Below are 14,317 nucleotides of genomic sequence, written 5' to 3'. Positions count from 1 at the left end.
CCTGAAGCTCTTAGTTATTCCTATGAGACAACTGGGAAAATCACTAGATCACCAGAGGCCATTAGTTATTCCTATGAGACAACTGGGAAAATCACTAGATCACCAGAGGCTGTTAGTTATTCCTATGAGACAACTGGGGAAACCACCAAGTTCCCTGAAGCTCCTAGTTATTCCTATGGGGCAGCAGAGAAAACCACTAGATCACCAGATGCCATTAGTTACTCCTATGAGACAACAGAAAAAACCATCAGGTCACCTGAAGCCATGGATTATTTTTATGAGAGAACTGGAAAAACCACCAGGTCACCTGAGGCTAGTAGTTACTCCTATGAGCCAACAGAGAAAACCACCAGGTCACCTGAAGCCATGGATTATTCCTGTGAGAGAACTGGGAAAACCACCAGGTCACCTGAAGTCATAGAATACTCCTATGAACCAACAGAGAAAACCACCAGGACACCTGAAGCTGTGGAATACTCCTATGAGAGAACTGGGAAAACCACCAGGTCACCTGAGGCTGTAAGTTACTCCTATGAGCCAACAGAGAAAACCACCAGGTCACCTGAAGCCATGGATTACTCCTTTGAAACAACTGGGAAATCAACGAGATCACCTGAGGTTATTGGTTTTGCCTATGAGACACCTGGGAAAACCACGAGGTCACCTGAGGCTGTTAGTTACTCCTATAAGACAGACGTACATTTTGCTGCAGAAAAATCATCTCTAGCAGAAACCCGTCAAGATGTCGATTTATGCCTTGTGTCTTCCTGTGAATACAAGCATCCCAAAACTGAACTTTCACCCTCGTTTATCAACCCGAATCCCCTGGAGTGGTTTGCAAGTGAAGAACAGTCTCAAGAACAAGAAAAGCCATTAACCCAGTCTGGAGGAGCCCAGCCACCTTCAGGAGGAAAACAGCAAGCACGCCAGTGTGATGAAACTCCTCCCACCTCAGTAAGCGAGTCTGCTCCGTCTCAGACTGATTCAGATGTTCCCCCAGAGACTGAAGAATGCCCTTCTATTACTGCAGACGCTAACATTGACTCAGAAGATGAATCTGAAACCATTCCAACTGATAAAACAATTACATACAAACATATTGACCCTCCACCAGTCCCAATGCAAGACCGCAGTCCTTCACCCCGGCACCCAGATGTCTCAATGGTAGACCCAGAAGCTTTGCCTGTTGATCAGAACTTAGGCAAACCTTTGAAGAAAGATCTGAAAGAAAAGACAAAAACTAAAAAGCAGGGTACTAAGACCAAGTCTTCCTCACCTGCCAAAAAAAGTGATGGTAAATCAAAGCAGGTGGCTTCACCAAAGCCAGGTGGCTTAAAGGAATCTTTAGACAAAGTTTCCAGAACAGCTTCTCCAAAGAAGAAAGAGTCTGTGGAGAAAGCAGCAAAAAATATCTCTATTCCAGAAGTAAAATCTTCCCGTGTTGAGGAAAAAGATAAGGAGGCCAAGAATGCAACAAATTCCACAACATCAAAGTCTGCAAAGACTGCAACTTCAGGTAAGGAAAGATCAGGACCTGTGTATATCAGGAAAAGATGTGGGGCCAGACTCTCAGCTGGTATAGTTGAACTATCTTGATATTTCATCAGTTGATAATCTGGCCTGTGAGGTGTGCCTGAGGAAAATCCATGTTTATTAAAAATCTATAGTATAAGGTTTCACATTTAAATTAATTAAATTAACTGAATCAACTCTTTAATCTGGAAAAAGCTAATAATGATTTAGGTGTGTTAATTGATATCAAACAATTAGAGAGGCAATGTATGAAATATAGAGTGCAATTATTATTTGTCCAATTTGTTAGCCAGCTGGCTAAGCTGAAAATTGCTATATGAAAAGTTAAATGAATAGTAAGCAACTATTTTCTTCATTATAAACATAATTTAAACATAAAATTGTAAAGTGAACAAGCCCGTTAATTGGTTTGAGTTGTGTGAGTGTAATAGGAAATTAGATGTGCTTTACTGTTCCAGTGCATTATTCCTTATTAAGTATTCAGAAGGCTGGTAGTTATCTAAGCATGCACTTCCATGAAGTCTGGCTACAATCTGATGGTGGTGGTTTTAAGGGTATGTCTACACTACAGGATTAATTCGAATTTATATAATTCGAATTTAGGAAACCGATTTTGTAAATTCGAATGTATTCGGCCACACTAGGCACCATTAATTCGGTGGTGTGCGTCCAAGCTACCATAGTAGCATCGATTTCCAGAGCGTTGCATTGTGGGTAGCTTTTACATAGCTATCCCATAGTTCCCGCAGTCTCCACCCCCCTTGGAATTCTGGGTTGAGACCCCAGTGCATGATGGGGCAAAAAACATTGTCGCAGGTAGTTCTGGGTACAGCCTCCCCCTCCCTCACTGAAAGCAACGGCAGACAACCATTTCGCGCCTTTTTTCCTGAGTGAACTCTGCAGACTCCATTCTGCATCAAGCATGGATCCCGTTGTGCTCCAGAACGCAGTCTTGAACATTATAAACACCTCGCGCTTTCTCGTGGAGTTTATGCTTACACAGGACCAGAAAAAAGAGGCGAGGAGGAGGAGAAGGCGGCGATTGCAGCGCAGCGACCAGCGTGATGAGGACATGGACACGGACACAGAATTCTCTGAGACCGCGGGCCCCGGTGCTTTGGAGATTATGATGTTAATGGGCCAGGTTATAGGCTTTGAACGCCGATTCTGGGCCCGGGAAACAAGCACAGACTGGTGGGACCGCATAGTGTTGCAGGTGTGGGACGATTCCCAGTGGCTGAGAAACTTTCGCATGCGTAAGGGCACTTTCATGGAACTTTGTGACTTGCTTTCCCCTGCCCTGAAGCGCCAGAATACCAAGATGAGAGCAGCCCTCACAGTTGAGAAGCGAGTGGCGATAGCCCTGTGGAAGCTTGCAACGCCAGACAGCTACCGGTCAGTCGGGAATCAATTTGGAGTGGGCAAATCTACTGTGGGGGCTGCTGTGATGCAAGTAGCCAAAGCAATCACGGAGGTGCTGCTACGAAAGGTAGTGACTCTGGGAAATGTGCAGGTCATAGTGGATGGCTTTGCTGCAATGGGATTCCCTAACTGTGGTGGGGCAATAGATGGAACCCATATTCCTATCTTGGCACCGGAGCACCAGGGTACCCAGTACATAAACCGCAAGGGGTACTTCTCAATGGTGCTGCAAGCACTTGTGGATCACAAGGGACGTTTCACCAACATCCATGTGGGCTGGCCGGGAAGGGTTCATGACGCTCGCGTCTTCAGGAACACCAATCTGTTTAAACGGCTGCAGCAAGGGACTTACTTTCCGGACCAGAAAATAACCGTGGGGGATGTTGAAATGCCAATTGTTATTCTTGGGGACCCAGCCTACCCCTTAATGCCATGGCTCATGAAGCCATACACAGGCAGCCTGGACAGGAGTCAGGAGTTGTTCAACTACAGGCTGAGCAAGTGCAGAATGGTGGTAGAATGTGCATTTGGCCGTTTAAAAGGTCGCTGGCGATCCTTATTGACTCGCTCAGACCTCAGCCAAACCAATATCCCCATTGTTATTACTGCTTGCTGTGTGCTTCACAATCTCTGTGAGAGCAAGGGGGAGACCTTTATGGCAGGGTGGGAGGCTGAGGCAAATCGCCTGGCTGCTGATTACTCGCAGCCAGACACCAGGGCGATTAGAAGAGCACACGATGAAGCGCTGCGCATTAGGGAAGCTTTGAAAACCAGTTTCATGACTGGCCAGGCTACAGTGTGAAATTTATGTTTGTTTATCCTTCCTGAAAACCCGCCCCCTTTATTGACTCATTCTCTGTAAGGAACCCACCCTCCCCCTTCCCCCAGCTTGCTTTCAAAGGAAATAAAGTCACCATTGTTTAAAAATCATTTATTCTTTATGAATTGATTATAAAAAGAGGGAGAGAACCTGAGTGGGGTTTGGGAGGAGGATCAGCGGGAAGGAAAAGCCCAGTAAAAAAAGGTTAAGAAAATGGCAGCCTTTTGCTTGGGCTGTCCACTGGGGTGGAATGGGAGGGTGTACGGAGCCTCCCCCCCCGTGTTCTTACACATCTGGGTGTGGAGGCTATGGCAAATGGTGAGGAGGTAGGGGGGTTATACAGGGGCTGTAGCGGCACAGAACCTGAGTGGGGTTTGGGAGGAGGATCTGCGGGAAGGAAAAGCCCAGTAAAAAAAGGTTAAAAAAATGGCAGCCTTTTGCTTGGGCTGTCCACTGGGGTGGAATGGGAGGGTGTACGGAGCCTCCCCCCCCGTGTTCTTACACGTCTGGGTGTGGAGGCTATGGGACATGGTGAGGAGGTAGGGGGGTTATACAGGGGCTGTAGCGGCACTCTGTTCTCCAGCAGCCGTTCCTGAAGCTCCACCAGACGCCGGAGCATGTCTGTTTGCTCACGCAGCAGCCCCAGCGTTGCTTCCCGACTCCTCTGATCTTCCTGCCGCCACCTCTCATCTCGAGCGTCTCTCCTCTCCTCACGTTGGTCCCTTCTGTCCTCACGGTCACTGGCTTCTTTCCTATACTTGCAAACCGTCTCCTTCCACTCATTCAGATGAGCTCTTTCATTCCTGGTGGATTGCATGATTTCGGAAAACATCTCTTCTCTCGTTTTTTTTTTACGACGCCTTATCTGGGATAGCCTTCGGGAAGGAGGAGGGAGGCTTGAAACATTTGCACCTGCTGGAGGGAGTGAAAAAAGGAGAGAATTTTTTTAAAAGATACATTTTTCAGAACAATGCTTATACTCTTTCACGGTGTATACTATTCACATTACATAGCACATGTGATTTCTGTGCAAGGTCGCATTTTGCCTCTTAATATTGAGTGCCTGTGGCTTTGCTGCTAGAGATCACAGACGCAGGTCGGGGCAACAGAATTCACCTTGCATGCTGCCATGGTAAGCCACTGTCTTTAGGCTTCTGCGCCCTGCTTTCCCACATACCAAGCAAAGCCCGTTGTGCTGCAGTTTTCCTGTTAGCTTGTTTTCTGCTGCTGAAGGTTAACACCCCCCCCCCCATCCAATTCTCTGGGATGAGTGCTTTATCCCTCCCCCCACCGCGTGGCTGGTATCAGGGAAGATCCCTGCAGGAACCAAACTAACACCCCCCCCCCCACCCGCCATGAATTCTCTGGGATGAGTGCTTTATCCCTCCCCCCACCGCGTGGCTGGTATCAGGGAAGATCCCTGCAGGAACCAAACTAACACCCCCCCCCCCCCACCCGCCATGAATTCTCTGGGATGAGTGCTTTATCCCTCCCCCCACCGCGTGGCTGGTATCAGGGAAGATCCCTGCAGGAACCAAACTAACACCCCCCCCCCCCCCACCCGCCATGAATTCTCTGGGATGAGTGCTTTATCCCTCCCCCCACCGCGTGGCTGGTATCAGGGAAGATCCCTGCTAGCAAAACGCGAAAAGCTCTGGGCCAATCCTCCCCCCCCCCCTTGCACTTGGCTAAATGCAGGGAAGGATTTCTTTTCAGCCACAGGCAAACAGCCCAGTAGGAACGGCCACCTCAGTCCCCTTAATTAAATTCCCTTATTTCAACCAGGTTACCCTAAGCGATATCACTCTCCTGAGGATTACACAGCAAGATAAAGAACGGATGTTGCTTGAATGCCAGCAAACACCGGGACCATATGCTGCCAGGCTCTGTCAGGCAATGATACCAGATTACTTGCTACTAGCATGGCGTGGTCAAGTGTCCTACCATGGAGGACGGAATAAGGCTGCACTGCCCAGAAACCTTGTGGCAAGGCTTTTGGAGTACCTCCAGGAGAGCTTCATGGAGATGTCCCTGGAGGATTTCCGCTCCATCCCCAGACATGTTAACAGACTTTTCCAGTAGCTGTACTGGCTGCGAATGCATCCCAAGTGCTCAGGGCAAATTAATCATTAAAAATGCTTGCTTTTAAACCATGTTTTATATTTTAAAAGGTAAACTCACCTGAGGTCCCTTCCATGGGGTCATGGTCTTGGGTGCTGGCTTGGGAGGCTTGGGAGGGTACTTCAGTCAGGGTGAGAAACAGTTCCTGGCTGTTGGGGAGAACGGAGAGCTGGGTGCTCTCTGCCAGCTCGTCCTCCTCCTCCTCCTCTTCCCCTTCCGCGGAATCATCAGGTGTCCCTGATGAGATTATCCCCAGCTCGGAATCCACAGTCAGAGGTGGGGTAGTGGTGGCGGCCCCCCCTAGAAATGCATTTAGCTCAGCGTAGAAGCGGCATGTCCGCGGCTCTGACCCGGAGCGACCGTTTGCCTCCTTTGCTTTTTGATAGGCTTGTCTGAGCTCCTTGACTTTCACGCGGCACTGATCTGTGTCCCTATTGTGGCCTCTCTCCATCATGCCCTTGGAAATTTTTTCATAAGTTTTGGCATTTCGTCTTTTCGAACGCAGTTCAGCTAGCACTGAATCCTCTCCCCATATAGAGATCAAATCCAGTACCTCCTGTACGGTCCATGCTGGTGCTCTTTTTCGATTATCAGCCTGCATGGTTACCTGTGCTGATGAGCTCTCTGTGGTCACCTGTGCTCTCCACGCTGTGCAAACAGGAAATGAAATTCAAATGTTCCCGGGGCTTTTCCTGTCCACCTGGCCAGTGCATGCGAGTTCAGATTGCTGGCCAGAGCGGTCACAATGGTGCACTGTGGGATAGCTCCTGGAGGCCAATAACATCGAATTGCGGCCACACTAACGCTAATTCGAATTGACAAATTCGATTTTGGCGCTACTCCGCTCGTCGGGGTGGAGTACAGAAATCGAATTAAAGGGCCCTTTAATTCGAATTAAATGGCTTCGTTGTGTGGACGGTTCCAGAGTTAATTCGAATTAAAGCCACTAAATCCGAATTAAAGGTGTAGTGTAGACCAGGCCTAAACATAGGGAGATCATTTCCTACAGACGTTCCTGTGCATTCAAAGAAGCTGTAAGTCCCATTTACAGGGTAGATAGTTGAAAAGGCACAGTTCCCCTGCAGGCTTACCCTGAGGGCTTGTTGAACTCAAGGATAATCTGTAATACAATGTACTCTATCCTGCAGCTAGGAACCTGTAGAATCTGATATAAAATACTGTGGTTTTCAGTTGACGGTACAAAAATTATGGTTAAAATGGAAATCTCTCTGCATAGATATAGATAAAATTTAAAAATTCAGATATTGACCAATTTGTTGTATGTGGGATTTGATATGTTTTGTTTTATGGGTTAAGTAATTTTTTTCCTGGCTTGATCATGAATCCACGCTTAACTTTATATTACTTGATTACATTAAAAAAACAAATCTTGAGTGGCTTATTATTATCACAACAGAAACAGAACATATTTCTACTAGACTATGTATTTCATCTCATATAGAGAAATTGCACCTTTTGAGCAAAATCTGTGCTATCTCAGGTGGAGAGAGGAGGGATAGAAAACCTTCTCCTTCCCGAGTTCACCTGTGCAGAAGCTGCAGGACGAGGATATGTCCCTAGCAAACCGGCACTCCTCCATCTCTAGCCTTCCTATGCATATGCTGCTCCACTATCCCTGGCCTCCCAATGCAGATGAATAGTTGGTACATTCTTTTTTGAGCTGCAGTAAGATGAAGTCCATAGCACACTTCATTCCCCACTGAACTTCTGCCTGGTGTCAAGTATGTTCTGAGAACAAAATAAATCTACAGTGCATGTTGTAGTGCTGGAACAGAAACTAGATTTTTTTTTATGACATAAGATTATGAAATATGCAACTGTTACTGGAATATTGTGTCCAGTTCTGATGTCTGCACTTCAAGAAGGATGCTGAAAAATTGGAGTGGGTTCAGAGAAGAGGCATGAGTGATTAAAGAATTTGAAAACATGCTTTATATTGAAAGACTCAAGGGGCTCAATCTGCTCATTTTAACAAAGAGATGGTTAAGGGGTGACTTCATCACAGGCTATGAGCACCTACATGGGGAACAGAAATTTGATAACAGAAAGCTCTTTAGTCTAGCAGACAAAGGTGTGACAAGATCCAATGGCTGTAAGTTGATGCTAGACAAATTTAGACTAGAAATAAGGTACAATTTTGTAACAGTGAGGATAATTGGCCTGGATTCTCCCTTACTGGAAATTTTTAAATCAAGTTTGGATGCTCTTCTAAAAATTATGCTCTAGTTCCAATGACAGCTATTGGACTTGAAGCAGAAATTAATTCAGGGAAATACTATGGCCTGTGTTCAGTAGGAGGTCTGGCTAGATGTTCACAGTGGGCCTCTCTGGCCTTAAAAATCACTTAGTACTTTAACTGCACTCTTTGTAACACACTGAGATTAAAAGAATGGATTTTGTTATTGATCAAGTTATGATTCTCAGCTCATGCCATTATCCTGTGCATGATAATAGCAGTGTCTTTTATAATATTTTTGTTGGAATGTCAAGAATTTACACCTTTTTTCAATTAAAAACCTCTTTTTTGGGACATGTGCATCCTAAGACCTGGTAGCAAAATGAAGCTTTCCCCAAACTTGTTAATATAGGGCCAGATTTTCAAATTTAGGCATACTTAATTGCATCTACCTAACCTATGTGCATAAACATTCAGTTGGGTAGCACAGATTAGATGTTTGCACGTGCATATACATGTAACTGGCCCCATCTACACGAGAGCTGATTTTTGAGTATCTACACCTCCATCAAATCTTTGTGTACATAAATTGTTGGGTGCTCAAATGTATGGGCACAACTGTACATGCTGTCTTTGAAAATTAATTCTATATTTTATTTTGCATACTATTGCAGGAATTTAGAAAGATTACTTTTGACGTATATATGTGTTCACTCCTTTCATAAGTCAGGAGAATATAGGGTTGGGCTGAGTTAGAATAAAGAAATGAAAACTAGAGGAAAATCTGTGCAGTTTCCTTTCCTCCACTCTCCATATAAAATAGTCTTTGAGAGGAGATGCTGTCCCTCATACTAACAATCCTCTCCAGTAGGCAACCCTCGGTCTTAAGTGACTACTTCAAAATGTCCCTGTGAGGTTTCTAGTACAAAGTAGTTCAGTGTTTTTAAAGACTATCTTTACTGTACAACTGATATTTTTTTCTGGTTCCCTTGGGTGTTCTCTTCAGAAGGTTTTAGTGTGCTCCAAGTTCCTCCCTCCCTTTCTTCTACCTTTGCGTCTATATAGTAGGCTCCAGCAAGATACCCCTAGGATATCAACAGTTATCTCCCATCCTTGTCATAATGATGCCTCAAGAGTCCCAAGACAGGTTCCAAACCTGCATACCATAACTGAGTGCCAAATGCTGTTTCCTTTCACACTCAGATAGTCCCGTTGAAGTAAATGGGACAGTTTGCATGAGTAAAGCAAGCAGAATTGGCCTTGAGTTACAACACTGAAGTCTTGAAAAGAAAAAGTGTCAGAGAGTTGTGTTATCAGGCATGCAAGAGAATTCCAAAGTCTAGAAAAAATAATCTCATTAATTGAATGGTAATTCAGTAATCACAGTGACTGGATAATTCTTGAATACTTAATAATGATCATTCTTGAATACAGTTCAAATGATTGCCCATACCTGTAATGAATTTTTGTTCTATCAGATAGCTAGTTAAGTTTATTCTGTTCTTTTTCTCCCAATAAAACATATATATGGGATATAACCAAATTAGATCATGCCATTAGATATAATAGGATAACAACATAAGGGCATCAGAGTGCACTGGAATACAGCAATGGCTGTGTGACGCAGGTACTAACTCTAATCCTCTCAAAAAAGAATGTCACCTTTAATGGTATAATGGTAGCTAATAAATGTGTGTTTCCACCCATAAGTGACAAGCTTTTATGCTTATTTTAAAAGGATCTGGAAATAGCAAACCAGCAAAATCCACAGCTGTGCCTCCAGGACCTCCAGTGTACTTGGACCTGGTATATATTCCCAACCACAGTAATAGCAAGAATGTCGATGTAGAGTTTTTCAAGAGGGTGAGGTCATCCTACTACGTGGTGAGTGGGAATGATCCTGCAGCTGAAGAACCAAGCAGGGCTGTTCTGGACTCCCTGCTGGAGGGCAAGGCTCAGTGGGGAAGTAACATGCAGGTAGGCGCTCTAACAATATTTCTGTTTGTGAATTAAAATCATTATGAAAAGCAACCACAGGAAGCAAGAGAAGCTACTAAGCTATGGCTGTTGTTTAGAAGAGTGTACTTTTGTGTACTATAGATGAACTCTCCCTCATTTCTCTTTTAATAAGAGTGACATATGTGAGGATCAGGTTTTGGAATCCTCCTAGCCTAGAGGCATGATGAAAGGTAGCCAAGCCCAAGTGATCTTCGCAACAAGAGCAGGCTCAAGGGATTTGGCCAATTTGAGCACCTAAATGTGGATCTAGGTTCTTTAACATAGACACCCAAGTTTTTAAAAATGAAGAAATACCATGGTAATATTAGATATTCAAAAATCAAATGTGACATGCTGTGTGTATATGCAAGCACAGCAGCAGATTTTTCAAGGTATATAATGGAACAAGGCTTGCATTAGTATCTGATCCATAAAAACAGTGTGCTAACTCAATTAATTAAAATCCATTTGATACCTAATATTATGTTATATTCTGTGGTATCTTCAGGTGTCCTTTGTGCAGAGTAGAATATAATTTATTCATCTTCAGCTTTGGTATTTTCCATTTAGCAGCAGCATGGTGACATGTGTAATACGGTAGAACCTCAGAGTTACGAACACCAGCGTTACGAAATGAACAGTCAACCACACACCTCATTTGGAACTGGAAATATGCAATCAGGCTGCAGCGCGCGCGCACACACACACACACACAAGAAAACACAGTACAGTACTGTGTTAAATGTAAACTACAAAAAAAAATGGGAAAACATTTTTCTTTTGCATAGTAAAGTTTCAAAGCTGTATTAAGTCAACAGTCTGTGTCTTTGTAACTCTGAGTTTCTACTGTATAAAAGGTGTTTGAAGAGCCATTTCAATGATGCAAGAATTCCCCTAAAGACTAACAAACAAACTGTCCTCTCTTGTAAAATTTTCCACAATAGCTGGTGTAATAAACGTTCAGTTACAATGTTAATAACATTCTTATTTACAGTAAGCCTAAATAGGTTATGTATTTATAACAATTCCTTGTAATTGAGTAGAACAGTTTAGATAAAAGCAGTTTTATTTTTCTTTGTCCAGTTAATTTGATATCCAGATTCCTTTCCATAATTATTATTTCTAGTGTGGCTGATATGGTCATATCCAGTTCTTTCTTTCTTTCTTTCTTTCTTTCTTTCTTTCTTTCTTTCTTTCTTTCTTTCTTTCAATATTGGCTCATTTTCTGAGTGCCAAATCTGTGTCACCAAAATAAATATCAGAGAGGACAGGGACCTTTTTGTGCTCTTCATGTGGGGAAAAACGTTGAGGAATAGTGGTCATACATTTGGCAGCTCAAATGAATAAAAATATTAAACACAGTTTTATTAAAATGTTGCCTCCAGTGCCATCCTGTTAAACTTCTCCTTTCCTACAGAAAAGGAGAGTCTTTCCAGCTTTTTTATAAAACAGGAACTCAACATTATTTAATGGAATTTACTCAGCATATCAGGAGATCCGTGAAGAGAAGGATAAATTTTAAGGAACAAGATTGTACTCATTGGAATTATTATTAATATTAGTCATGTTTATTGCAGTATTTCCTAAGGGCCAACCAAAATAGGGCCCCATTGTGCTAGGCGCTGTACAAATACTGAGTAGTAGATGCTCCCTACCCCAAAGAGCTTACAATGTAAATAGAGAAGATAGACACTGGATGAGGGAAGAGGTTTAACATACAAACAGCGGGAACAATGTGATGGCAAAAAAAATCATGTTAGTTTATTAGTTCCATGGGTACTAACGGTTTTGTTTGTTTAGTTTTTTAGGGTGGGTTTACTTAGAAGGGGATCAGCTAAATGGAAAGCAAAGGGAAGGGGAGGGGGCAGAGCAGGGGAGAAGAGGGGTAGGTATGGAGTGAAGCTGAGGGGGAAGACTGTGAAGGAGAGATCTGGAGCAAACAGCACAAGGCAGAGAAAGTACAGTCAAAACTGTAGAAAGTTCTCGGAATGGCCAAATGCCCAAAGGTCCCTCCTTTGGCTGCTTCCGTCCCTACTAGCTGGAGTCTCTGGCTGGCTCCACTCTGCAGTTTTCTCCCAAGGTCACATGGGGAGTTGGGGGACAGAAGGGGAGTTACTACCTGATCCTAGTGCCCCCTTAGTAAGGGTGTCTCCCCTACATAGTTCTGGGTCCTGCCGAGCACTGGAGAGAGGGATGTCTTTGGCTGGTCCCCATTTGACACCCATCCTATCCCAATGCAGCAGTCTCTGCTTTGGCTGCTTCTGCCCTGCCCCTGCTTGCTGGAGTCAGTGGCTGCCTGACTGCACTCTACAGTTTTTTCCCAAGTAGTCTAGTATAGGAACAGTTACATTCAGGCCTGGTCTACACTAACCCCCCCAATTCGAACTAAGGTACGCAACTTCAGCTACGTGAATAACGTAGCTGAAGTCGACGTACCTTAGTTCGAACTTACCGCGGTCCAGACGCGGCAGGCAGGCTCCCCCGTCGACTCCGTGTACTCCTCGCGCCGAGCAGGATTACCGGAGTCGACGATGAGCACTTCTGGGTTCGATTTATCGCGTCCAGACAAGACGCGATAAATCGAACCCAGAAGTTCGATTGCCTGCCGCCGAACCAGCGCGTAAGTATAGACAAGCCCTTAGAAATATCTGTATTAAACTTGTGTTGCTTTTTCTGTCTTTTTCCAGGAGTTATTTGTTGTATATACAAAAGCTTTAGAAATTTGTTATTGTACAGTATTACTGTATGTGTACAAATTGTGATGTAGAAAATATTTTTAAAAGTGTCTCATAATAATAATAATAATAATAATTTCAAAATGCCCTAATTGTACTCCTTGCAAGATCTGGACCTAAGTGTTCTTAGCTATTGAAGCTGTGAATGCTGCCTGAATTTATGTAGCAAACATGTAATTCTAGGGCACCTCATTTGCCTTTCAGACATGATAAATAAAACACTAAACATGCTGCCTTAGTCCCAAAGGTCCCTCTGCAGTCTACAGAATTGTAGTGTGATGGCTGTCATTTTGGCCAACACATGGGGTTTGAAGTTAGGGACCTTCTGAGGTAAAAGCAGGAGCTGCTACAGTTTGAGTTAAAAGCACAAAGGTTCTGTGACTGGGACTGTAGCTACTCATATCCTCTGTGGATCAGCACAGAAGGGGACATGAAACACGCTTACCGGTGGGTTACAGCAGCACTGTAAGTGCAATCTTCTGTTAGTTTTTTCATTTAGAGACCATTCATTTAGCTTCCATGCAACACAATACCTTGCAGACTCAAGCTTTTCTTTTGGTAAATTATTTCTTTGCCGTTATTATATCCTGCCTATTTTCTTGCTTAAAATATCCATTTGCTTCCAAAAAGAAAATCTACTTGTTGACTACGACTTTAGCATGAAGACTCTGTTCTCACATCAGTTGTTTTTTCTGTCCATTCCTAAAGAGTTTTCCTATTCCATATTGTAGGTGACCTTAATCCCAACCCATGATTCAGAAGTGATGAGGGAATGGTACCAAGAGACCCATGAGAAACAGCAGGACCTCAACATCATGGTTTTGGCAAGCAGCAGCACTGTTGTTATGCAAGATGAATCTTTCCCTGCATGCAAGATTGAACTGTAGAAACAAGGCCATACACCACAACATTAAACTTTATTTCCAGAAATTCTTCAGTTTGAAAATACCTTTTCTAAAAATTCAACCCATCTAATTCAACTGCTGAACTATATACCTGCCAAATGCTATACTGTGTCACGGTGATGCAAGTCACTAATATTTTTCAGTCTTTGCTGATTGCTAAGGGAAATAACGGTATTCCCAAAGTAGGGTTCAGATTACTGCAAAATTACAGATCCTGGTTCATCTCCGCTGAACATTTGGAAACCATGCACTAGCAAACCCAACTGACTTCTGCCAGGTAGAGGCATTTGCCCTCGAAAGAAACACAAAGAGAGAGAGAGAGAGAAATAGAGAGAGGGGTAGGAGGAGAAAGTATAAATAATTGGGTCTGCATTAGTCTCACGGCAATAGATGTATTGCTTACTGCAGTCTGCTTATGCTCTCACATGAAAAGAAAGTTTAAAATTTGTATCAGTCTGAGTTATAGGATAGGGGGCCTTAGTTTACAAAATTATGTGAACTAATAATAAAAGGAAACTGAATGTGGCTTTGAAGGGACATAAGATCTAAACACTCATTAGCCATTAACTAATTTGAACTCTGCATA

The 14,317-nt window shown here is 43.6% G+C and overlaps 1 protein-coding gene across 1 annotated transcript in view; it reads left to right on the top strand.

Annotated features, from left to right (window-relative positions):
• The window catches only part of MAP1B (microtubule associated protein 1B), a 109,703-nt gene extending 95,990 nt beyond the window's left edge, over window positions 1–13,713 (top strand). The window contains exons 6-8 of the mRNA XM_065406378.1: window positions 99–1,516; window positions 9,832–10,070; window positions 13,558–13,713. Coding sequence (XP_065262450.1) covers window positions 99–1,516; window positions 9,832–10,070; window positions 13,558–13,713 — 1,813 coding nt within the window. The remainder of the gene's footprint in view (window positions 1–98; window positions 1,517–9,831; window positions 10,071–13,557) is intronic.
• The last annotated feature ends 604 nt before the right edge of the window (window positions 13,714–14,317 follow it).

This window comes from Emys orbicularis, chromosome 6, assembly GCF_028017835.1.
Source record: "Emys orbicularis isolate rEmyOrb1 chromosome 6, rEmyOrb1.hap1, whole genome shotgun sequence".
In the NCBI taxonomy this organism is placed as follows: Eukaryota; Metazoa; Chordata; order Testudines; family Emydidae; genus Emys; species Emys orbicularis.
Note: the sequence above shows the minus strand (reverse complement) of the source record. Positions and strands in the feature narration are given on the sequence as shown.